Below are 26409 nucleotides of genomic sequence, written 5' to 3'. Positions count from 1 at the left end.
TAACTAGTCTCAAAAGATGGCTCCCACCAATTCCTCCCGTCCCAGAGGTGCAGGCTCAATACATGGAGACGTCCAGCTCTCTCGACTCTGGGCTGGTTTTGTGACTTGCTTTAATCAACAGAATGAGGCAAAAGTGACTTCTTGGACTTTTGAGCCTAGGTCTTCATTGGCCTGACAGCTTCTACTTCCTCTCTTAGAAACCAGCCACCATGTGAAAAGTTTGACTTCCTAGCTGGAAAGAGAGGCTAGAAGCCCTCTTGGTCATCTGAGCCCAGCTGAGCTCCCAGCTAAACGCAGCTACCTGGTTGAGCCCAGGCACCCTACAGAATTGCGAAAAGTAATAAATCGGTGCTTATTTCAGGCTGCTAAGTGTGGCGTTCTTTCTTAGGAGGCAATGAGTTACAAACAGTGGGTGACAAAGATATCAAACGGTTAAAAGTGAGCCAGATCTGCTTTTCACCTGTGACTATCTGTGATCATATTGGGATTTTGTACACTCACTCTGCCTGCAAACTAAAATTTACGTGGAGAAACACAGATAGGACCTCCTCTCGTCATAGACAAACTCAAGCATTCAGTCGCATCTGGGATACAGGCACTGAGGTTCACACTGCACTCTGACAATCCTAGAGCCCCGCAGGACTAGCCAAATCTATCTCCCTTGACCGGTTCAAGAAGCTCTCTCCCTCCTTGTTCTGCTTTATCTAACATCATGCCACAAACCCACAAATGTTTACGCTGGAGAGTAACGAGATGATGAATGCCTAAGTGGATGAAACTTCAGTATGAGTACCAGGAGGATGACAAAAAAACTAGCAGAGGTCTCGAACGCACTTTATGACATGGACTGCGTGGAGCCACAAACGTAACAATGACTGTGTCGGCTTGGGGTGGACTGAATTGTTAGCTCTAATTTTTTTAAATAACCTTTTATTTATTTATATTTATTTATTTATTCTTCGAGAGAGAGAGCACACGTGCAAGTGGGTGAGGGGTAAACAGAGAGGGAGAGCATCTTAAGCAGAGCGTGGAGCTCGATGTGGGGCAAGATCATGACCTGAGGAGAAATCCAGAGTTGGACGCTTAACCAACGGAGCCACCCAGGCACCCCATGTTAGCCCCAATTCTTGACCTTCTCTGTATCCACATCCTTGTCACTAATGCACTGTGGTCAGATAGATTTCTCTGCCTCTTGTCTTTGAGCCTGTTCCTGTGCCTTTATTTGGCTACTCAAATGTGGGTGCAAGCGAGGGTGTGCCAGAGATAAGCCCAAGGTTAAGAGGCATCTTGTGTACTGCTTGCACTTACACCCTCTGCGAAAGAGAGCATGTCTGCCCCTCCTCACGCAGCCCGCTGGTCCCAGGAGGAAGATGAGAAAGACGTGCAGCAGAGCCACTCCAGCTGACTCACCAGCTCGTGATCAAGAAAGACATGCTCATTGTTGAATACCACTGAGATCTTGAGGTTGTCCAATACCCAGCGATAGGTGACTAATACAAGGTTCCTTTATTAGATGCCAACATTTGCCAAACGCACATGGTACTTTAGAAAATCAAAGCCTCCTCGCCTATAAAAGCTGAAACTAAATCACCAACTGGATGGTTAAGTGGTCTCACTGCCAGGCTGTATAGAAGTACAATATATCAGATATCACTGGTTTTTGCTCTTAGTTTATCCTTCCAAAGATTGTAATTTGGTATTCAAATTTCTCTATAATTTAACCCTAACTTAAGTTTTCTAGCCAATTCTCTCACTTAAATTTTATATTCCATTCAAACTGGATTATTTATAATTCTTGAGTAAGTCTCACGTTACCTCTAACCTTTCCTCATCCAGTACCTTCTGGTACCCTTCATCTGACAGGCTTAGATTCTTCTGGTCCTTTAAGGCCAGGTTCAGATGTCACCTCTATAAGAAATCTGCTCTGATCCCACCTTTTAAGGCAGTCTCTCCATGCCCCTGACTCTCATCACAATGTATGTTTTCCTTTTCTGGTATTTGCCTTATTCTGCCTCAAAACATTTTCCTCATCCTCTTAGAAAGTCCTAGAAAGGACTTTCTAGGAGGTTTATGTCTTACTCAGCCCTGAATCCTCCAGGGCAGTTAGCAAAAGGTCTTGGCCCATAGTGTGCAGGCCAGTCAATACATTTTCGCACTGAAGAATGAGTGGCTGATGGGATGCAGCAAGGCAAGTGGGAACAACATTGAGAAAGCAACAGGGACTCTGGCATAGAGACACCTGAGTCTACGGCTTCGTAGCTGGGCATCTAGGGACCAGTTAGTCTCTCTGTCTTTCAACTTCCAAACATGTAAGATCGGGATGACACGTCTTTCATAGCATAGAACTGTTGTGAAAATTCACCATGAAAATGAATTTAAATACTTCTGCATATTTGACATATGGTGGCTGTTCCATTATGGTAGCGCTTATTACAAAAACGATAACGACACAGAATATCATCTAGAAGTTAGTTCGAATAAATCCTTGACACTAGATTATGTTCTCTCATTATTTTTAAGTTTACTTATTTATTTTGAGGAAGGGAGGGGGCAGAGAGTGAGAGAGAGAATCCCGAGCAGGCTCCGAACTGTCAGCGCAGAGCCCAACATGGCGCTCGAACCCACAAACCATGGTCAGGACCCCAGCTGAAGTCGGATGCTTAACCGACTGAGACACCAGGCGCCCCCACCGTTCAAAATTTTACAGGCAGTCACCACTAGAAGTAAATCTGTTCCAGGCAACAAATACATTTCCTTAAAATGACACAAAACAAAATCCTCCTCCCCTACATACTAGTCCACTTTCAGCAGAGCATTAGTCTTCCCACAGCACACCAATTCTTCACCAGGGACCCACACGACCACTACAATGGACCAAAATTGGCAGAATTACATGACAGTGACCGGACAGTGCCCTTCAGTTGTTTGTATGAAAACACGATTTCAGCAAGGTTCTTTACTGAACGAGAGACGAAGAGGCACTCGTTCAGAGGACTGCCGTGAACGTGTCCGGGAGCGGGTTATCATTGTTGAAGTGATTCAGCAGAACTGCTTCACCTGCCTCACTCACTCAGGTTTTGTACTAAGCTACAGCCATGTGGCATCGGAACCACAGCTGACTGTCCAAGGAACAAACTCATGTCTAGGCAAACTCGGGACGCCTGTAGGTGGCCCGGTAGGTGACGTTAATGCGTGAACGGGGACTTGACCTGCGTTCAAGAGCAGGCTCAACAGTTCCCTGGAGGCCACAGCCTGACTGAAGGGGCAACTGCTACCTCACCCCACTGTTGCTTCAGCCGGTATAGTGAGATTTTCTGAAGAAATTTGGGATTTTACGTGAAACATCCTGATTTTTTAAATGCTGCCTCGCTTTTTACTTTATAATTCTCTGGGAGCCAAAGAAAACATACTTGCAAGCCAGACGTGGCCATGAGTTGGCAGGCTGTAATCTTTGCACTGGATATTCTAAAGTCACTTTGCATCGTCAAAGGTTAAAAGACGATTATTACGTTCATTGTGTTTGTATTTTTTTAATCTGAAAATTTATAATTCACATAAAAAGTAACTATTAGGCCTAAAAAATACCTCATTCTCTTATGCATAAATCCTCACTCACTCTACTTTTGGACCTCTGTGTTTTCGGTCATACAGTGCTCTCTACCTGGACGCCCTGTGGCTGGTGTGCCATGTACCTATTTAAGTCCTATGGGTTATTTAAAACTTGATTTCAATGCTAGCTTCTGTATAAAATCTCCATAATCGTCCTCAAAATCCTGTATATATAAGTTATTATGAAAATTGCGCCATGTAAAAGATGTGCGTTGATTTCTAGCCATGTCTCATCAGCCCTTTACCAGCAGCCCCCAAAAGATGCAACACCAATAACGCTACAAATATTCACTCCTGAGAAAGTGAAAGGCCTGGGTCACCGGGTCAAGAGCGAAGTTCAATGGCACTCACCGCCAAACACATCTCCGTTCTGGTAGTTCTTCCCTTTCTGGGCTTCCTCTTCATTTTGAACAGTGGCAACATGCTTGGCGGAGGCACAGCCCATAGTCTCATTCGGTCAGCTTCAGCCGGGCTGAACTGCAAATCATCTCTACAGACACGGGGACATTTTTTTTTTCTTTAAACACAAAGAAAATCCACCTTCCTGCTGAGTCGGTCAGGACGTGCGCACCTGGGAGAACAGAAAGCTAGATCAGAATGAGTGAAAACAAAACCTCTGTGTGATCAGCAAAGCACTAGGATTCCTGCAAGAGCCCGCTGCACTGGGGGGTGGGGGATTGGGGGACGGACAATTGTGCTGAAGAAGGAAATGCAATAGGGCCTGTTCTCATCTGATTCTCACTCAGAAAGCAAGACCAGAAGGCACGCCCCCTGCACAACACATGGCTGAACTTTTTGAGGAGATAATAAAAAATGTGTGTTTGTTTATTCAAATAAATATTTGAGCACTACTACCTGCCACACAGAAAGTGCACGTATGTTTGCTAATGTTCTGGAATCTCAAAAACCTCCAGAGTGAGGAAAGCACAGACAGCCATGAGATCTACCCAGTTCAGGAAACTGGGAAAAATTCTCCATCTTCCCCCTCCTGCCTTGCAAGCCAGCTCTTCTCAGATGCTCCATTCCCCCCCCCCCCCCCACCCCCAGGAGCAAATGGCCTTCCTCCTCAGGCTAATTTATACATTTTTGGTAGGTTCTGTAAGGAATTCTATATTTTATTTTACCTGAGGTGACAGTGTTTTGGAAGATAAAGGAAGAAGATGGGGGCAAGGATTTAAACTTACTTTTCTCTATTTTCTGCTTAGCTAGCAGAATGCTTTAAGGATCGACCAGATGTAGGAAGATCAAGAGAAGAAAACAAAGCAATTGCCCACCTCCTATCAGAGCCTCTGTGCTTCTACTGGACCACTCATAAAGACTGAAAGAGAATTTATGGATAAACCACAATAGAGATGGTCCTCTAGTTAACTTCAGTAAATATACCTTCCCTGCCCCACCCAAGGTCACTGCCCAGATTCTCAAGGGTTTGCTCTGTCTTTATTTTTCACCATCCTTTTCAAGCCATTCCAGAGACGACTTACTCCAGTCTCGTGGAGGTCTCCTTTGAACATCTGCCCATTCCTTCATCTCCATCCATCCCACTGCAGGACAGGCCCTTACCTCCTCACACCCAAGCAGAGCAGAAGAATCATGGAGCCATGCACTTGACCTGCACTGGCACCCGTGTCTCCCTGCCCACCTCTCCCCTTCATGAACAACTGGTGTTCCTCAGCCTCAGGAGCAGTGGGTACGGAAACTGAAATGCAGCTACAGGCTTTCTCTTCCAACAAGACTGCTGCCCCTAAGCCTCCTTCCTAGAGCTCTAAGGACACCCACGGACATAGAAATCTAATCATTTAAGCCATAACATCTCAGCAAAGGAAAATGTTCAAATTAACCAAACGCTGAAAGGTAATTCCAAATCAATTTCATAAACAACCTTAGATATAAAAGTAAGGATCTTAAATGAAGGCAAGCAAATGCAAAATGCAATACTGGCTCTATGGCTATAATACTAGTCATATACTTTGTATAGTTCTTCATAGTATTTTCTAGCACTGGTTCTGTCAAATCATTAACAGGAGGTATAGGGTTAGTAAAGTTTTACCAAAAAGGAAGATTATTTTTCCCTAGATCGTTAATGTTTGTAGTTTCTCTACACAGGTAACCTCTTGTTAGCACATTTTCATATTTTTAAGGCTATATGGAGCACACACACACACACAACACACTTAAGCAGTAATGCCATTAAAGCTACAGTATTTTGATGTTTTTCTTAACAGTAGTTTAATTTGCTGGTCTATTCATACTGGTCTATATAGCTCAGGGGCCTGATGGGGGAAGTGCACATGGGAGAGGCATTTTTTTAAAAAACATACACAATATAGTAGTAGTAAGTTCCATGATAGAGGTTTCACAGGAATCTATGGCAATGCAGAATTTAAAAAACAAACATTAAATTATGACTGGGTAAAGGCAGGAATTAAAAGAGTAAGTAGTATTTTGTAGAGACTTAAAAGTTTGGTACAAATCTGCAAGGCTGAAAGGACACTAGCATCATCTTGCTATAAAGAACCGCCAGAGGGAAGACACTAGAACGTGGAAGAGCGCAGCATGCGTGTGCGCATGACAGTGTGTCTGCGCGTGAGAGTGCGCGTGTGCCTGCGCGCGCATGCAAGAGCCATACTAACCCTTGTCTCGCGGGACAAAGTGGGAGCAGGGCAGGGAAGGGGACTGCACTGCTGATGCTTTGTGAAGGGGCTGGAGGAGGCCCTGCTGACTTTATCCTACTTGAAGATAAGGAAGTCTCTCTGGTGCAAATCTGAGCGCACTGAGAGGTATTACATTAGGAGCGCAGAAATCCATTCTGTCAACCTACCATAGTTTTTGAAGAAACATCACTGAAATATGAGACAAGAACAGGAGATGGGATTCAGTTCCAAAGGCAGAAGAAGGGGAACATTCCTCTCCAGCCAAGGGGCTGCTGCTGCTGCTGCTGCTGCTATGTGCTCCCGCCAGCACTTTCTCCTTGATTCCCACCTCCAGCATCACCATGTAACAGGTGTGGCCTCCCAGCACGAATTCCTTACTTTTTAAAAAGGAATGTGGGGAAACAAGCTCACAGGTACACAGGAGAGCAAATTGAAGTGAGAGGGGAAACCTCCCATCACCTCCCTGTCGGCTGCCACCTCTTCAAAGCAAAGTAAAACCAGAAGGAAAGTAGGAAACTCTAACAACAATCCCCCAAGGACAGTGGTGATCCAGAGGCAACTTAATCGTCCTCTCTGGGAGTCCCTCTCACTTTTCTTCTTCCTCGCTCCACATTCATGTTTACAGCCTCGTATGCTATCCAAGAAGTTAATGTAAGAATATAAGATGTGAATTTTCCTTTGCTACCCACTGAAAAGCATTGTGTGGTGTTTCTTCTGTGTTTTAAAGGCTGTGTTTATATCAGAAAGTCTTATCTAAATTTAAAAAGTGGAAATCACACGAAAATCAAAAAAACTGCAAAAGGCTTACAAAAATAAAACACGTAAGAATAACTTTTAGAAGGACTTCTCTGTTATCCAGGCATGGGAGTGAGGAACATGTTAATAAGCAGATTAGACATGATTTACATCCAATTCGAGTGATGACTCAGGAAGCTTCCATTTAATTATATATTTTAAAATTTTAAATGTTTATTTATTTATTTTGAGAGAGAGTGGGCATGCAGGTGGGGGGGGGGGGGTCGGGGGAGGGTGTGGGGGAGAAGGGCAGAGAGAGGAGAGAATCCCAGGCAGGCTCCCCGTTCAGCGCAGAGCCTGACACAGGGCTCAATGTTGGGCTCGATTCCATGACCATGAGATCATGACCTGAGCCAAAATCAAGAATCGATGCTTAACCGACTGAGCCACCTTGGCACTCCTTTATTATATTTTTAAAAAGGCGCTGTTGCTCAAGAGGAGTTCTCTCCAAATTGTAAGTAAGTAGAGATTTTGTTTTTGAAACATAGGCACTCTGTATTTTACAGCAGTAATTTGATGAGTGGTGTTTTCAAGTTTTACAACTTTGTCAAAAACATATTTTAGTATTTTGCCCATTTTGAAGGCTAGAATTATGAAGTCACCTGAGAGGCAGAAGATCTGTAATTCATAAAGTTAACCATGGATCAGTGGGGAAAGCTTTTTACTATGTCATCTGGATCCTGCACAGAGACAATGGCCCAATCATTCGTTCATTTAATCAACAGATATTTATTGAAAACTGCTACGTGTTTAGAGATGAACAAGATACAGCGTTCCTCCCTATCCCCATAGGAAGATGAACATTTGGAGAAAAGAATGACCAGTTTCACAGTGGTGCCGATAGAGCCGCTGCAGGTTAAATATAGAGAGGTGAATTCACCCCGTAGGCACCTGATTCAGCCTTGAGAGAGGGAATGGCAAGAGAGCTCAGGCTTGAGGCCAGTTGAAAAATCATCATTAAGACACCCCCAAACTGCATCTCTTTTCATAGCCTGATGTAATGTCAAGGTTTCATTTCTACTAAAAACTCTCTCACTTTGACCTCGTTCCAACCGAGCCCTCAAGCTGAGCAGATCCTCAGAAATGTACCCTTAGAGTCTGCCACAATCATCTGCTCCCAAACACGTCCCTCTGTTTGGTAGTATCCTTCACAGAATCCTTAGTTTTTTTGTTTTTTTGCTTCCATTTTTCCATTGGCTTTGCTCGGCTTTTCTCTGCCAACCTCCACACCTTCTGTCCACTCCCCTTCCTGAAACCACACCACTTAGCGAGGTAAGTCTGAGGGTGCAAATGAACATGCAGAGACCACAAAGCCGGACAGAGCAGACTCGTCTCCACATATTGTTATTAACAGCATGCTATTTCTGAAGTCAGGTCACAGTGTGAGAATTAACCTGAAGTATCTCTTTGATGTCTGATAGAATCTTCTAATAATACCAAGCCCAGTAAGGATGGTTTTAAAAACTAAATAATCTATATCATCAGGCACCTCTAAAAACATGGGATCCAATTAATTGTCCATGGCTTTGTGCAAACGTCTCCCCAAATGGTTGTATGGGTACATTACCCTGCACCATGAAATTAGAAGTTGTAATCCCTATTCACAGCACTATGAGCCAACTGAATTTGGGACCATCTTTATAGGGTATTTTTCCTGCTTTTGATAAATAAAATACATTAGCAAATTTGAAAATCCATTAAAGTATTTTTAAAAAGGACTAAAATAGGACACCTGGGTGACTCAGTGGTTGAGCGTCCGACTTTGGCTCAGGTCATGATCTCATGGTTTGTGAGTTCGAGCCCCACATTGTACTTACTGCTGTCAGCGCAGATCCTCTGTCCCCCTTTCTCTCTGTCCCTCCCCGCCATGCACACATGCACGCTCTCTCTCCCTCAAAAATATATAAACATTAAAAAAAAGAAAAAGGACTAAAATATTTGTAACCATGCATGTTTATCATTCCTCCCCTTACACTATGCTTCAAGCCTCTTTAGGTAATGCTGTAAGTATTACTTACTAGTGTAACTATCCCTAGGGTATTGCTGTTTGAGAACAGCCCACATTGTAACATGAGAAAGTTCTTTTCTATACACAATAAGTCCATTATCTTGCTATTAATACATATCACATACATGTGATACATTTGTCTTTTTATAAGAAAAGATTATAGATTATGATGGCTTTTTTTTAATGCCTGTGATTTCTCTTTATTTTTTGTTTTCAGCCTTATTAAGATATAATTGCCAAGACTGCAATGTACTGGGGCACCTGGGTGGCTCAGTTGGTTAAGTGCCAATTCTTGAGTTTGGCTCAGGTCATGATCTCACAGTTTGTGGGTTCGAGCTCCACATCGGGCTCCATGCTGATGGTGCAGAGCCTGCTTGGGATTCTGCCTCCCTCTCTCCTTGCCCCTCCCTTGCTCTCTCTCTCTCTCTCTCTCTCTCAAAATAAATAAACATTAAATTTTTTTTTTAATTTTAAAGAAAATAAAAAGACTTCAATACACTGAGTGCTCAAGCTCCATAAAGATGATCTGATAGATGTACACATTGTGAAAAAGTTCCCACCATCAAGTTAATTCACACATCTAGCACCTCATATTCACCCTTTTTCTTTCTTTCTTTCTTTCTTCCTTTCTTTTCTTTTCTTTTCTTTTCTTTTCTTTTCTTTTCTTTTCTTTTCTTTTCTTTCTTTCTCTCTCTCTCTCTCTCTCTCTCTCTCTCTCTCTCTTTTTGATAAGAACACTTAAGTTCTACTCTCTTGGCAACTTGCAATTATATAAATACAGTATTATCAACTACAGTCACCACATTATACATTCGATTCTCAGACCTTAATCACCTTATAACTGAAAGTTTGTATCCTTCTACCAACTTCTCCTTATTTCTCCCACCCCTCAGTCCTTGGCAATCACCATTACACTGTTTCTGAGTTTGACTTATTTCACTTTTAGATTGCACATATAAGTATTACCATGCAGTATTTGTCTCTCTCTTACTTCACTTAGCATAATGCCCTTTAGTTCATCCATGGTGTTGCAAATGGCAGGATTTCCTTCTTTTTTTAAGGCTGATATTCCAGTGTGGGTGTGCACTGGTGTGTATCACATTTTCTTGATCCGTTCACCCACTGATGGACACTTTTTCCTTACCTTGACTATTGTGAGTAATGCTGCAATGAACATGGGAGTGCAGACATCTATTTAAGATAGTGATTTGGGGGGTGCTTGGGTGGCTCTGTCAGTTAAGCATCCAACTCTTGATTTTGGCTCAGGTCGTGAGCTCATGGTTCATGAATTTGAGCCCTGCATCAGGCTCTCTGCAGAGCCTGCTTGGGATTCTCTCTCTCTCTGTCTCTCTCTCTCTTTCTGCCCCTCCCGTGCTCTCTCTTTCTCAAAATAAATAAATAATAATTAAAAAAAGATAGTGATTGTTCCCTTAGAATATCTACCCAGAAGTGAGATTGCTAATGGCTTTTCTCTTTACCTTAAGTTTTTAAACTGGACGTACAGTTTCATCAGAAAACCTACTCATAAAATTGGGAAGGAAAAAAAATACACAAAATTCAGTTTTGAGAAAAAACAAAAAGATATCTGACCTTTTTCCAAAAGAGGAAAAACACGGAAACATATTTCTATTGACATAATATTATGGATGAATTCACTTTCCATCAATTAGATACAGACTTTTTCATTTTGGATGAAAAAGCCAAAAATACTGTAGGCCGTTTCCTTGTCAAGAAAGACACCTCTAAAAAAATGAATTAAAAGTGATAAGCTCCATAAAGAAATCCTAGGCCAGAAAGAACATGAATGCACCACATGCAGCTTGGAGGACTGGAGAGAAATAAAATTCTGATTGAAATGGGTATATAGAGAGCTATGAAGTCAGCAGTTAGGAAAAGGATATAGCCACATTATTAATAGATCAGGAGCAAAGTGCCCCCTTTTTTACTCTGATTAAAAAAGGGAAATCAAGACAAGGCAACATCTAAAAACTCCTTTCTTTTATTGAAGAAAGAACCGACATCTAAGCTCCATAAAGAAAAAATATATATATAAATAACTAATCAGTCTGTTTGCCCATCTGCTCTGCTTTGCTATAATGAGTGTTAATACAGCAAGCCACTGTGGTGGGGCGGGGGGGGGCGGGAGAGAAAGACAGCCTAAAAGTGATTTCTAATCTTGTAGCTTTGGTATCCTTGGGCTTCTGTTAACACCATTCCATATTTCATTGTGAATGTTAAAAATAATACATAAAGAGATGTCACATTTGACATGAGGATAATCTGGGAAAGTCAAATCTTCTTGTTACCAGCAACTGCAGGCATCACAGAAAATACTCATTCCTTGCCTCACACTCATTTGGTGGCATGACAATCAAAAATGTGCTATTAACTTCAAAGAAACAGGAATTCTGGCATCTGCTTGCTTTATGGGAAAACTCTCACTTCCGCAAATGATAACTGCAGAGAGGTATCTCTCAGAAACGTAACGAGAACGAGTCCTGTGCAAGACGACACAGTTCTGCAGGGTTTCGGTGGCGAGGCGTGGGGATGAGGAGACACGGAGGCATGAGCACTGCAGGGGAGTGAGAATCCCAGCGCTGGTCTCAGTCATCGCACACAGGCCTGCCTCACTACCAAGGCTGGCTGGGCTTCATCTCTCTGAGCTCTCTCCTTGATTCTATGATCTACCCATTCGGAACATATGTCCAAGGGATGCCAAGGATGAAATTACCACTTACAAAAAGCCCATTCTCTTTTTTACCTAGATTCAACTTATTTACAAACTTTGTTTTCAACACTTACCTAGCTAGGATATCCTAGCAAGTCTGAAAGCTCCGAAATTTTGAGAAGCCCTATGAAGTCTATGGATTATTACCAACGATGTTTTGGCCTGAGGGTGTGGATTTCAATTGTGTATAAAGTGGGAAAAAAGGAACAGAGCTTAGCTCTCTTTCCTCTTCTCTATCCTGCCATTAATAAACAAAAATAAATCTTAAAAATATTTCCTGTAGGGAGCAGGTTAGAAAAGCTTGTAGAGTAATTGTTCTTCAGCTAAGGATTCAAGAGTTTGATGCCTTTATCCTACACCTGAAAACTCCACACTTGTGTCACCAGTACCTGTTCACGCAGTTCATGATGGCTGACACTTTCTGGGAAGCAAGAGAGGAAAACAGCAGATCCTGATTAAAGTCACCCACCCACACCAGGGTGAACCCATGCAGAATTATGCTGTTTCTAGATTTCCTCCTCAGTGATCAAGGTCAATGGCAGCTATTCCAGAACTTGCAGTTCTCTTTCTTCCATTTCCAAGACTGAGAATACCAAGGGTATGTGCAGGAAGTTGTCAACCTGTATCAGTAGGGAAACTTCTGTACCATGCCACCCATGACTGGGATCGTGACAACTGTGTTGCTGGTTCACCATGTCACTTGAGCCAAATCTGTATGATTTCCTGTCAGTATTCTAAGAATAACAATAGCAGACCCCTCTTTTTTTTGCGGTGTGTGTGTGGGGGGGATTGTTTTGGAAATCTAGGTAGATAATGAAATGCTTACAAAAGCATTCATAAATGAAAGGTAATATTCTTCTATGCCAGGTGCAGGACATTATCTTTCAGGAGCATTGGGTAGAATTGGTTTATCCAGAGGGTTCCCATAGGTGGCCCCAGAAAATGAGAGAAAACAGATGGTAAAGGAAAGATGAAAAAGCAAGAAAAAACTAGAAAGTGAAAGTAGAATAAGTTCAAATTGCTAAAGAAGCACAATTTGATTTTATTCTAAGTCAGTAAGTCATGATCCTTCCTGAATGGTCAGTGAAGAACATGCTGGGTGATGTGCATGTTGAAATATATTGTGAAGAACGGATAGGATTCCTGCCCTTGAAGGGCTAGCATTCAAGGAGGGCTAACACATCATAAACATAATATGTAAAGTAAAATAAAATTCCAATACCTAATGTACACTGCAGGAAAAGGAAGGATCGGATATGTTCTTGAAAGTCATAAGACATTTCAATCTAATTAAATTCGAGCTTGTCTCAGCTTTATTTTATGCAACAAGAGACATAGGAACGTCAGTATAATGCGCTACTCTTAGCAGACCCTTGGTAAGCATTTACCGATGACAGTGGAACAGATGTCATGCCAGTTTTGAGCTGTTGATCCTTTTTAACACCACACACTACAATAGAACTGCAGCTGGATTAATCCCCCAGAAATCTGAATGCTACTCTCATGGTGCCGAGGGGGCAAGAGTTGAATGCCACTGATCCTTGTCCGACGTGAGCAATGGAAAAGCACGTATGCTGTTTTCCTCACTGAATACAAAGCCTCAACTTTCGCACAAGACTAGCATGTTCCTCATTTTTTATTCAATACGATTTCTAAACTTAATGCTGACACAGCATATCTGAGACTTAAGCTGATTACTAGGGTGGATAAAATAAAATAGGACCAATCGACACAAAAGATATGAATTATCTAATCATTAGGAGCAAATACAAGAATTGTTTAAAAACAAAAAGCCTGCTTATATTTTCTTTGAGCACTTTGGTACTAATATTTGAGTAAGAATATACTTAGTATCTTCAGAATTATAAATACTTTTAACAAAGTCGTTTGGTAACACTGTGAAACGTGCTAAATACTAGAAGTTGAAAAATAGTGTTTGCCTCAAAATCTAAACATACATCCCTTTTCCCTCTTAAAATAGCCTCTTTTCCCTTTTTTTCCCCCTCTCTGCTAAAATATATGAAATCATCCCTGAGAAACAGGTGCAAACTCTGGCCTAAGATCTCGCACTCCCTGCGCTCGGTCTCCAGCCAGAGTATCCCAGGTTTGAGAAGTCAGCAGTGACTCAGTGATTAAGGAAACCCACCACTCTCCAACTAGCAGAGAGCTGCTGACTGAAATAAGCATCCCCAAGGGAAAGCTGTGGCTACCTGAAATTCTGCCTTCTAGAACCTTCCAGTTCCATCCAGAACAGCTCAAGATTTGAAAGTGCCCTGAAAACTTAGAGGAAACAAATAAAACTTGTCTATTGGTGAAGGACTTAGTCTCTCTCTCTCTTTCTCATGCATGTGCGCGTGAGTACACACACACACACACACACACACACACACACACACACACACCCCTACCTGCCACAAAAGTAGAGATGCAAAGACTACACCCAATATTTTGTGATTTTGTAAGGGAAAGGAATTGTGTGGCTTTGGGCAAGTTATTTACTTCACAGTAGCTTAGGTGCTCATTTATAAGATGGAGTAAGAGTCCCTGAACTTTGAGAGAAGTAGGTGAGATAACATACTAAAGTGCTTAGGACAGCACCTGATAATTAGTAAGCAATCAATATGTGATTGTTATTGTCATTATCGTTACTATCATCATTATTATTTAATGGGATGGTGATGAAGCTTGAGAAGAAAGGGGCAGAGGCAAAAGAGACTAGAAAGGAGACGCGGGAAGAGATGAGAGGTTAACTGTGATAACTTGATAGTTCTTAGGAACTGCACCAAAGATAAGCAGGCAAACACAAGAAATACAGAACCAAGAGACAACAGTTCTGTATCAGGAGAAGCTTGCGGTCCCTGTGCAGCACCTGCAGAGGGAGCCCTAAGCAGTGCCCGTGTTTCTGCAGTGGTGGAGGTGGGGAGGACAGCTTCTTTGGGGCACATCCCAGGACTCTGAAGGCCAAGGCTGCTGTGTGCAGACAAACTGAAGGTCAGTGAGCTCTCCCAAGCTTTGCCACACCCTTGATGAGTGTGCAGCTCTCATCTTGCTGCTGTTATGTGTTTATGTGTCTATCTCCTTCACCAGGCAGGATTTACGAGGTCATGACCACGTCCTAATTATTCCTCTCTATATTCCCTCTGGCGCGGATCCCGTACACAGTAGGTGTGCAATGAATTCTCTTAGAAACCTTTTTTCACAGAGATGTCCAAGGCTTTTAAGGCAGGGAGTTCTGCTAAGCCCCAGGCCCTAGGTCATCTGCATGGACGGTAACTTTCTTTAGTACATCACAAGAACAACAGTTAAAGATATTCATCTGAGCCACCACAGACGATTAAAAATTATGTTGGTACATACTTCCTAAGAAAGACAGGAAGGGAGTAATCTCAATATTATACTGGTATGATGGAATTTTGAAAGCTTTTGGCACTTGTATGGTTGGTCCTAATCTGCCTTGGAAAACTATGCTATTTATTTATTTCAACATTTTTTGGGATCTTGTTTAGTTCTCAACATTCCACTAAGGACAAGAGATTCCAAAATGGGTAAGTCAGCCAGTCCTTGACATGCATTTTCTGACTTTCAGTTAAATCTAGAGATGTTTAACAGTGATTCTAAAATTCATCCATCGGAAAAAATCAAGGTGTTTTTGTTTTTGCTGAGACTTAAATCTTTGATTAACTTTCCAGGACAAAGAACTATTTAAGAATGGTGTCCTTACAAGGCCAAAAATGTGAAATTCTGAATATCATTTTCAGGTGGCATAAATCAATGCCCCCTCACCCTACTGAGTTTAAAAGGGCGGGGGGCACATCAGTTCTCATACTGCTCTCAAGCAATACACAAGACTTCTGGGAGCTTCGATTTTGTAGAGCTCAGCCAAAAACACATTCTGTGCAATTATCTTCTTAAAGAAAGAAAACAAAAAGTTGGAAGCTGAAACAAAAGACCCAACTGACAAAGCCAAGTCAGTTGAGTAATGGCCACTTCTTTCTAATGTACCAGGAGAGGCTCCCTCCTGCCCCTCATGAGTTCACACAGGACTCTACAATGCATGGTCTTCCCTCAGTAGCCACTACCATTTCTGTGACGTGTAGTAGGGTCTGAATAGCGAAATGTAAAAGGGAGGGCAAGAAGCTCCTCCCTGGCTTTGATGCCCACCTTCAGCCACTGAAAAGCTAGTAAAGAACAGACAGGGTTATAGGCTATGAGCTATTATGACCTCGTAAATGTTACCAAAATTTGCAGTCTACTCTGTAATAATTATTTTAAATCAGCCCAGTGTTCCCCATTTGAAGTAGCATAATTGATGAACATGGTGTTCTTTCCTACTTGTCCAGCAAAATGTATTTAGAGCAAGAGACCAGAGCGACATATTCAATAGGACTGGAAAGAGAGGGCAGGAGCAACAGCACTGGGGCCCACAAACAGAAGACCACAGTTGAGCATAAGGACATGTCAGCCAGTCCTCGGCATCAACACTCTCCAACAGATCCACATTCAGTTCCAGTCTGACACATGCAAGTTTCAAGTCTTCATCTGGATAAAGAACTAAATACATGGCTTCGTGATAAACCATTTTATTGGAGAAAGGAAGAGCACAAGTAGGTTACATATAGGATTTGACCACATCATATTCTAACAAGGCCTCTGTCCAGCTGTCATCTCTGTGGGACCTCCACAATGGGTGGATAGGCTGAGGTGGTTGTGGTCCTGCATATGACAAAGGCACATTTGGCAAGCTGCTTAGTATTCCTGTATCTGGAAGGATTGCCACCCTATTATCACCTCTATTACATCACTGCCATGACCACCATAGATAGGGTACTACAAAAATAAAAAGACATTTTCCTTAAAAAAATTTTTTTTTAATGTTTATTTATTTTTGAGAGAGAAAGAGAGAGACAGAGAGAGACAGAGTGCAAGCAGGGGAGGGGCAGAGAGAGAGGGAGACACAGAATGGGAAGCAGGCTCCAGGTTCTGAGCTGTCAGCACAGAGTTCGACGTGGGGCTCAAACTCACATGCCATGAGATCGTGACCTGAGCCAAAGTTGGACGCTTAACTGACTGGGCCACCCAGGAGCCCCAAAGACATACATTTTCTAATTCTAAAATCTCCCTGAAAACTTTAAAGAACTATTAGGATCCAAATTAAAATTTGTATTTGTAGATCACTTTTTGGACTTAGCCTTGCCTCTCCCTTATTCATCAGGCCTTTCTAGGCCATATTTTTTGTTTGGTTTTTGCTTTTTTGAGAAAGAACTCAAAAAGCAATGTCCAGTAGACATCAGGTTGGTCCCATTAGCAGTTTTAAAAGCATCAGAACATGATTAAAAATTTTAGGAAAAAATTAGACTTCTCATAAATTAGTAATTATCCCATTAATTTTCTACAATAAAGACAAATTAATCTTTGTTTTATGTTTATTTTTTGAGAGAGACAGAGTATGAATGGGGGAGGGGCAGAGAGAGAGAGAGACACAGAATCTGAAGCAGGCTCCAGGCTCCGAGTTGTCCGCACAGAGCCCGACGTGGGGTTCAAACTAACAAACTATGAGATCATGACCTGAGTTCAACCAACTGAGCCACCCAGGCACCCCCAAATTAATCTTTTAAATGCATTGATTCTATCAGGTCCCTCCTCTGTTTCAAAATCCTCCAGAACTCACTAATGCCATGAGGGCAAAGCCCAAGACACCTAGTCTTTCATGTTAGACATGCCCTCCAGGACCACTGAGATAAGGTTCCCAGATTTACAAATAAGAAAACTAAAAGAAGAGGGTCCGTCCAATGGGACCCAGACCTCTTGACCCAGGGTCGTCTCTTTCTACTCCTCCAAGGTTACTAGCATCACATCAGGTGGATCTCACAGAACCACCCTTCTCCCTCAATATTCTGCTCACATGCCCAATTCTCTATGTCTCTGCTTCAGCCTTAACTTTTCTAGGAAGAAGCTTCCACACTGTTCCACCTTCCTTCAATTTTCTCTTTCCTAAATCTGACTTGTAGAGCAATGATTTGGTGTTTCTTAGACATCCTTCTCTAAAAAGACACTAAGTGCTTTGGGGGCAGAAAGCATCTCCTGTATTTGTCTCCCCCACTAGTGGAGGGGGTGTGTGGTTAGGCAGACAGTAGGAACTCAATAAACCCTTTTCAAAATGGCAAGCAGCAGGCTATCTCTGCCTTCTCACCTCCATCTGCACCTGCTATTGCCCCTGACTAGAAAGCTCTCCTTCCTCATCTTTACCTAACTTCTGGTTTGCATGAGCTGTCCCTTCCCAAAGGTCCCAGTGTGCCTTCATAGCACCCAGCACAGTGCAGGATATTCTTAATTCCTAATTGCATATCGTTTCCACAGGTCTAGAGTGCACACTCCTTGAGAGACACAGACTGTGTCTTTCACTCCCTAGTGTATTCCCATATTCCCAGCTTCTCACAGTGCTCATTCAAAACATGCACACAATGAAAAAATATAAAATAAATATCTCCAGATAAAAATTTAAACTCCTTCTCATGGAAATCCTTTCCTCCACATCTCCAAACTTGTCTAGCTTTCTATGCGTACCTTGCTCCAGCCAGTCTAGTCTCCGGCTACTAACCCGTGGACCTATTTTCTTGGCTGAACCCTAAATGCCTCTGGTCACAGTCTCATCTCAGATAGAAAGCTCTCCCCATTGGGTGCTTGGGTGGCTCAGTCAGTTAAGCGTCCAACTCCTGGTTTCAGCTCAGGTCATGATCTCACGGTTTGTGAGTTCCAGCCTCACATGGGCTCTGCACTGATAGCGTGGAGACTGCTTAGGATTCTCTCTCTCTCTCTCTCTCTCTCTCTCTCTCTCTCTCTCTCCCCCCCCCACCCCTCCCCTGCTCACACACTCTCAAATAAATAAATAAACTTAAAAAAAAAAGGAACCCCTACCCATTAATCTCTGCCTGTTATTAGAATCCTACCTGTCTTTAAAGTGCAGAACAAGTCTTTGCATCTCTAAGAAACCTTGCCCCAGGCCACACAGGTCTTCCCCTTCTCCAAACTCGTCAGCATGCGTGCACAAGACCATTCATCGCCTACCCATGTTGGCACCTGTCCGCAGTAATCTTTCCATCTCAGTCTAACTTGGCCTGCGGGAGGCGCCTCCCTCTGAAGTCACTCAGGAAAGCAGCACACACACAGCTTTGAGACATCTCCTATAGTGTTGTTTTACATTGTTAACTTTTGTACATTTTTGTCTTGGCATCCTAATTCATTTTTAACTTTTTGAGGTAAGCCATGTTTTCCATGTCTTTGATCCTGTGCAATTCTTGGCACAAAGTAGGAGATTAATGAATATTTGTTACCTGACATGTTGGCTAGAAAACAAAAGTGTGCAGGATGAGAGAACTATAGGAATTATAAAAAAAAAAAAAAACTTTTGCCAAATTTGCAGTTGTACATTTCTGATTATTAGAGGCTGTTTTAAAAGGTCAAATGTTGATAGTATAATTATACCATAATTTTGTAAAATTACTCTCTGGATAAAGGTTATTTTTAAATAGAAACTTCTGTCCATATGATAAAAAATTACAAATAGAGGAGAAAATTCAGTAAAAAAGGAATCAAAAGGGAAAGAAAGAAAAACGTACAGCCAAGACTGCCACCCCCACACGCACCCCAGATCAGGAGCGTTGACTAGAGCATCCACAACTGCATCAGCTGACTTTTATTACAGAGTCTAGGTCATGACTGAGTTCACATAATGGCTCTGTAGAGGCTGGCCCAACAACTCCATGAACATGAGCTAAATAAGTCTCCCAATGTTGCAAGGGGCAGAAAGAGGAGGAATCAATCTCTTTCCTAGTTTGCCATAAACATTTCCTTATAATTACTGTTTGATGTACTGTGTCTAACGATTTAGTTTCATTTATTTTATATCTCACCATACTCTCCCCCCAAATATGCGCAGCAGCTGCTTTCGACCATAAATAACAATTTTAGAACACAAATGCTACATTCAGGGTTCAGTAATTCAGGGTTCAGTAACCTAGCAACAGAATGTCAAGACCCCCTAATCTATACCCTCCACTGCACAATATCCACATACCTCCAAGACATGGGCCTGCAAACTGCTGTTCAAATCAGGTTTGGCTAATCACAAATCAATACTGGCTGGCACTGGAAGTATCACAAAACACCTCTTGCTGGGCTCCAAAAGCCCAAGTGTCAAGGGATATAAATAGCAAATACACACATTACTAGAGACTAGCAGCCACAAGGTTGCCAATTTGGCCCTGGGAAAATCCAAATTAGCCAGCATCTGGAACCTCTAACAACTAACACCTCACTTGTGTTTTATATACCAAAGGCTGAACACATGTTCTTAGTGGAAATGAATGAATGTGCCCATTTACCAGGAACATTTTGTCAGAGGAAGACAGCAAGAAGTTTTGCTTTAATGAATTAATGAGAGCCGAATCCTCATCTCCAAGACATATTACAGGAAATAAAATGAAGACGCAGTTCTCCTCCCTCTTCTTTAGTTTGGTTTTGTCATCATCTCATACATCTCCTTAATGGACCTGGGTTTCTAGGGGTATTTGTAGCAAAGGATCCCTCATTTCCTAAAAAATATACGTACTTTATTGGTTTCTCTTCCTTACCCAGTACTGAAGGTCATGATATAGGAAAGCAGAATAACAATGTGTTTTTTTAATCAACCATTCTAGCAGTGGCAAAAATAAATGAAATGTGGGAGGCTGTTTATTTGTATGTCAAAGAGAAAGTGAAATTCTCTATAGGGTGACATAATCATTTGTTTTCCCCAATGAAGCAAACAAATCAAATAGGAATAAAACAGGAGCCACCCTTCATCATTCATGGTATAATGAGTTCTTGCTAGATTAACCATTCTCCTTCCTTGTTACACTCACTCCAAAAAACCAGATGTACAATGACATCAGCAAAACAGCCCAAGATCATCAATCCACAAGACAGGAAATGCAGCAGCCAGACTTGCATTCTTTTTAAGTATTAGCTGACTCCTGGCTGATGGCTCTAGCTCACCAATAGGATACATCTTTGGGTAGCAGCCATAATCAGGAGGATTTATCAGTAGCAGTGCCCTAGGACAGAGACACAAACTGGCCAGGGCTCTCCAGATCAGGAGGTTGCCTATGCAGTGTGCTTAAGATTAAAAATCTTAGACTCACTGATCCAGTGAGATTCTCTTCCCTCTAACTCAACCACCCATTATTAGAAGCTGGATAACAACAACGTTCTGTCAAGAAGACTGAAAACCAAAGACAGAGTATATAGGGCAGTGGGGAGGCCTGTCCACTAGCATTAGAAGAGTCCATTAGATAGATGAGGCCAGCACACGGCATACAAAGAACAAGCCCTTGGTTCAAGCCCTGACTGGCTGAGCACTCTGAAGTCCTAAGCAAAAGACCTGGCCAATGGAATGGATGATGTGGGTGCTCCTGGGTCACAGGAATGGGGAAAAGTGGTGAAACGGACAAATGCTACCTCTGACAGTGATGTTCAGAAGATGACAGGCATGTAAGTATCAGCATGTTCTGCGGATAAATGGAGACGAGGAAGAGAAGGCAAATGGAGACACGATGGAGAAAAGTAAGGATACCAGTCCTCAATGTCAGTGATGGACAGCTATGGAATTAAGGGCACCTGCTGGCATCACAGATGCAGAACAACTGATTTTATACACCACTTTACCACTTGCAGAGCCTTTCACACAAATTGGCCCTGTTGATCTTCCAGGGTCTTCACTCGTGTCTTAGAAGACACCACTAGTAAGACTCTAGATACCTGTAAAGCTAATCCAGATCTAGGGTGCTCCCCATGTGTGGAAGAAAGGATGTGCTACTTTTAGAAAAAGGGGTAGTGAACCATTTTATTTCCTTTGCTTGAGAGTAACAGAGTTTTAGTGAACAAAAGAAATCAGTAAGAGTATCAGAGCATATTTGATGGTATTTATAACATCTCTGACCTTAGTACCTCTTGTTGGCACATCCACAGCTCAATTTCTATTGAATGTCTACACAAGCTACATTTATTTGGGATGTAAACATCCGTAAAGGGATCCTGCGTCTCCTGACAGTGCTAGCAGAAGCCTGAATGAGCAGAGTGATGGCTGGGATTTGGGGATTCACTGAGTGACTTCCTTTGACCGCTTGCTAATCCCTCCACTTCTGATCTATTTCTATCACTAGCTATCAACATGATTTTGAATTCACTTTGTGCCTAGGATGTCTAAAGAAAAGTGGTGATGGTTTCCAGTCTACTGTGGAGGAAACGTGTCTTTCTCTCAGGACACCTGCTTGCGCTGCATTCTTTGTTGTGGAGGGGGGCTGTGTGTGGAGCCCCAGTGTGGAAAAGTCCTGAAGAACAAAAAGAAATGAAGAGAAATGGGGTGTGAGGAAAATACATGCTGGGCAGCTGTAGGGGGCTGAAGAAACTGGAAGCAGCCGGGTGGGGGGAGGGAAATGACGGAAGAGAAGGGAATGGATGTAAAAGCATTTATGAAGACTTTCCACACCAGGTCAACTCAACCTCTATACTCTGCTCAAAAGCATCAGGTTTCTAGGAAGGCTTTGGTGTTTCCTGTTCCCGCTGTTTGCTCTCAGCTCTTCACTGCATCCTCACGGCCTCCTATGTTTGTTTCCTGAACTAGACCATGAGTGACAAATGCAGGGACTCTTAGTTAAAAAAAAAAAATCTATCCCCCACTCCCAGTACTGACTGATGGATGCACAGAAGATGTTCAACACATGTTGTCAAATAATATGAATCTTAAAAGTGGAGAAGGTGCTAATGAAGTATGCCAGCCATAACAATCCTAGAGCAGTTTTGGGATCTTAAAGCAATATACAGCACACAAATAGTCATACAATCCTTTTATGAGAAAGGAGAGGCATTCAGTCACTGGGAAGTAAACAAGGAAAGCTGCAAGCAGTCCCTTTCAATATTCCACAAGGCCAAACGAGGCACTTTTTATAAACGGCATCAATTAATTCCTTCAGGACACAGATTTAACAGGTTTTACTCTTTGACCTAAAAGTGTTCAGGCAAACCTTCAAAGAGTCTGATTTACTCTTCACCTTCTCCAGGAACAATTTACATTTTGGAAAAATATAGCCCAATCTGTTAAAGTGATGAACTTCTTAAAAGTCAGGCTATTTACCAAATAAATTACTCCCCAGATCACTTTGTAATCTACTCCTCTAGGGAAGATGGTAGAAACTAACACTTAAAAGTCTGGGACCCTGGAAAAGTCTCTATAATGTCATCATTCTCCAGAAAGGGATCAAGATTCAGAAACAAAAGTACTTCACAACAAACAGCACAATGCAATACACATAGGAGGCAGTTACATGATGTTTAAGTAAATACAAATACTGCTAAGATTCTGGGATATTTTTAAATGTTTATTTATTTATTTTGAGAGTGAGAGAGTACAAGCAGGGGAGGGGCAAAGAGAGAGGGAGAGAGAATCCCAAGCAGGCTCCACACTGTCAGTGCAGAGCCGGATGTGGGGCTCGATCCCACAAACCGTGAGATCATGATCTGAGCCAAAATCAAGAGTCGGACGCTTAAGAGACTGAGCCACAGTCTAGTTTTTAATAAAAAAGCATACACTTAACTTTATTTAAGGAATGGGAAAACCTCTAAAACAGAGAAACTTATTACAAATGCCATCCTGATTCCTATTTATTTAAATTTGTCACAAACTCATTTATGAAAGAGCTAACTCCTCACACTTTGTAAAGTTCCAGCATGCTATCATTTTGTTTCCTGACATAAACTTTAATGCCCTTTAACTCCGAATTAGTCTGAGTTTGATTCTCTCAAAATTATTTTTATAGGATGTATTTAGAAATCAATAAATGAATGAATTTATTATGAGAAAATTTCCAATCTTCTATGATAACTGGCAAAAAGCCAGATTGTTGGAAAAGCCAGAGCTGGTATAAATAAATGAAGATATTAAATTGAAATACTTTTGGAGTTGTTTCAAATTATAGCAGAGTCAAAACCATATCCATTTACTATTCAGTATACATGTGCCAAGCATAATACATAGTTTTTTACTGCTTCAAGCAGTCTAGACCTAGCAGTATATATGTTAATTCCTTTTATCGGTTTCCCCACTGGGACCCAGCACAGATGAATGAAAGACTAGGAGATTGTGACAAACCTTTTTCCCCTATCAATCTTATCAATCAATCCCCTATCAAAATTCCTGAAGAGAAACAAATATTAGCAGAAGATAGACAAAAAGGCAAACACCACTGGAATAATCTGTACACACCACAAAACAGTAATACTTCCTCTACTGGGATCAGTTATCCAGGCTTCAAATACCACAGCCCCCATAAAGCTCCATAAAGGAAGGAACACAGTCCCCTTGACCAGGTGACTCAATTCCACCTACAAAGGCTGAATGGGACAGTTAAAAGAACCTAAGTTTTGGAGTCAGACAGACTGGGGAAAGAATGAGGCTCTACTGTTTACCAGCTCTGAGACCAGCGTAAGTTAATCTCTTAAACCTCAGTTTCTTCTTCTATAAAATGGATATAAACACCATCAACCCTGTAGGATAGTTCTGAGCATTTGAAGTGATATCTACAATGCCATGATACCAATCAGTTAGTAGATACTTCACAGAAGACAGCTATCATTAAAAAATAAGTGAAAATGTATCAGGAAGTATACAGGCCTTAGATGATAAAAAATGGCTTTCTACCCAGCTTCAGTCCCATAAAAAAGCCTCAGGACCCTTCCTTTATCTATGTAACAGCTCAGAACACACCAGACTGAACATGGGGAAAGCAAGCATACTGACAGACGGCAAGATACCCATCCAACAGGCACAAAAGAATCCTGCACAGATGCACGAGTCCAGAAGAGTCTGGGCAAGGCAGGACCGGGAGAGCAGCTTGCAGATGACCGAGCTCCCACACCAACATCCATGTGAATGATCACAAAGAGGTCAGACTGCCTGTGGCAGATGGATTCTACTTCAGACACCACCGAGAGACAGAATGTATGGAAAACATTTCTATGTGACTCGTTAGCCTCTACCACCTCCAGCTGGAATCCGTGCCTCCTCCCTCTGGGTTCTGCCAGCACTGGGCTCGCTTTTCCACAACAGAGCTCCTTATAGTCTATTTGGTGTCAGTCTACGTGTCAGTAGGGCATGAACTCCTGGAAAGTGGGTAACCAGTTTTACTCATTGTTGCTCAAGAAGTATTTGTTGAACATACCAACTTTCCCTTCCAGATGACAGATGCAATTCTAGACACTTCTATGTCCCCCCAAAAGCTCCTTCCTTTGAGTAAGAATTAAGTTCAGAACATCTGTAAATATCTTCACAGTTTGCTGCTTTATGCAGCAACACCGTCTTCTTGTGGAGCATTTATACACAACTCTCAAATACTGGCAGCAGGGCTATCATAATTATAAGGCAGGAGATAGCGTCAAACCAAATGAACATCATCACTTTTTCCAGAAAGCTGTCCCAGATAACTTCTGCCTGGTTTGGTCTTCTTTCTCTCGTTAAATGCTCAAACCATTCATTCACTTCTTCAGTCAACACTTACTGCTGCTGTGGGCCAGCATTAGATTAGGCACACCTGGACATATAAAAATATACAGATGAAAGCATTTCTCTCCGATGGAGTGACTGTTGGGACAGTAAAAGATGAACAAAGACTGCAATACAAGAAGCTGATATGGCCGGCACCAAACCAAGCACCGGAGATCAAGTTACAAAGCGTCTCTGGATGGATTCCAGAAAGTCTGCGCAGAAGGTACGGTTTGAATTGACGCTTGGAGAATTTTAACATGAAAAATATCAAATCTGGGACTTGTGCTATTATAGCTGTTTCTAAACAGGAAGAGTAGGAATATCTTTATGGTGAATGAATATAAACATATCATAACCTTTTCAAAGGTTATCAAGTTTCTAACTTGTAAGTAAACTCTTCATACTGCCCTTGAACTCTTTGCTATCATAATGAGATTGCCTAATTTGGTTAATTAAGGAAGCTACATTTCAGTGGGAAGCAATGAAAAGAGATCAGGTATCAACCTGACAACTCTCATCAAGGAAGACCCAGGCTCCAGTATATATGTAATCTACACTCTACACTATACTTACAGAGAATTAGGTACTTTCTTCATGTGTTCCTGTGGGGTATTAAAAATTTCACAGTGAAAACTCAAAATGAATAGTACTCATAATGTCCCCAAATCTGAATGTTATATGTGTATTCACGTATGACCTCCTTCAGCAGGTATTTATTCAGGGCCCAGCATGTGCCAGGAGCCATTCTACGTGCTTGAAATACAATGGGTACAAGAAAGGCTTGGAGCTTTTAGTAGTCATGTTGAAAGAGGTTTACAGTAAATCTTAATATTAGCAATCCCAGAAAGGTAACCATTTGTGCTTGACTTTCATCAATGCCCCCAAAGCAGGAAAATATTGGGGCCAACATAATACCCATAAGGGAGAATGTATAAAAGGAGAATTCTTAATTTGGGATGGGGGTTGGCCATTTCACGGCTACTTTTTAAGACTTTGTCTTCTCAAAGTATGACATAGGGGACCAAGAGGATTGGGATCCCAC

General features: G+C 41.9%; 1 protein-coding gene across 1 annotated transcript in view; it reads right to left on the bottom strand.

The window, feature by feature from the left end:
- The window catches only part of CUNH1orf21 (chromosome unknown C1orf21 homolog), a 235269-nt gene that overhangs the window by 150033 nt on the left and 58827 nt on the right, over positions 1-26409 (bottom strand). Inside the window, exon 2 of the mRNA XM_019427149.2 lies at positions 3961-4180. Within this exon, the coding sequence (XP_019282694.1) occupies positions 3961-4054 (94 nt within the window). The 5' untranslated portion in view covers positions 4055-4180. The remainder of the gene's footprint in view (positions 1-3960; positions 4181-26409) is intronic.

This window comes from Panthera pardus, unplaced genomic scaffold, assembly GCF_024362965.1.
Source record: "Panthera pardus isolate Hobbes unplaced genomic scaffold, ASM2436296v1 HiC_scaffold_21, whole genome shotgun sequence".
In the NCBI taxonomy this organism is placed as follows: Eukaryota; Metazoa; Chordata; class Mammalia; order Carnivora; family Felidae; genus Panthera; species Panthera pardus.
Note: the sequence above shows the minus strand (reverse complement) of the source record. Positions and strands in the feature narration are given on the sequence as shown.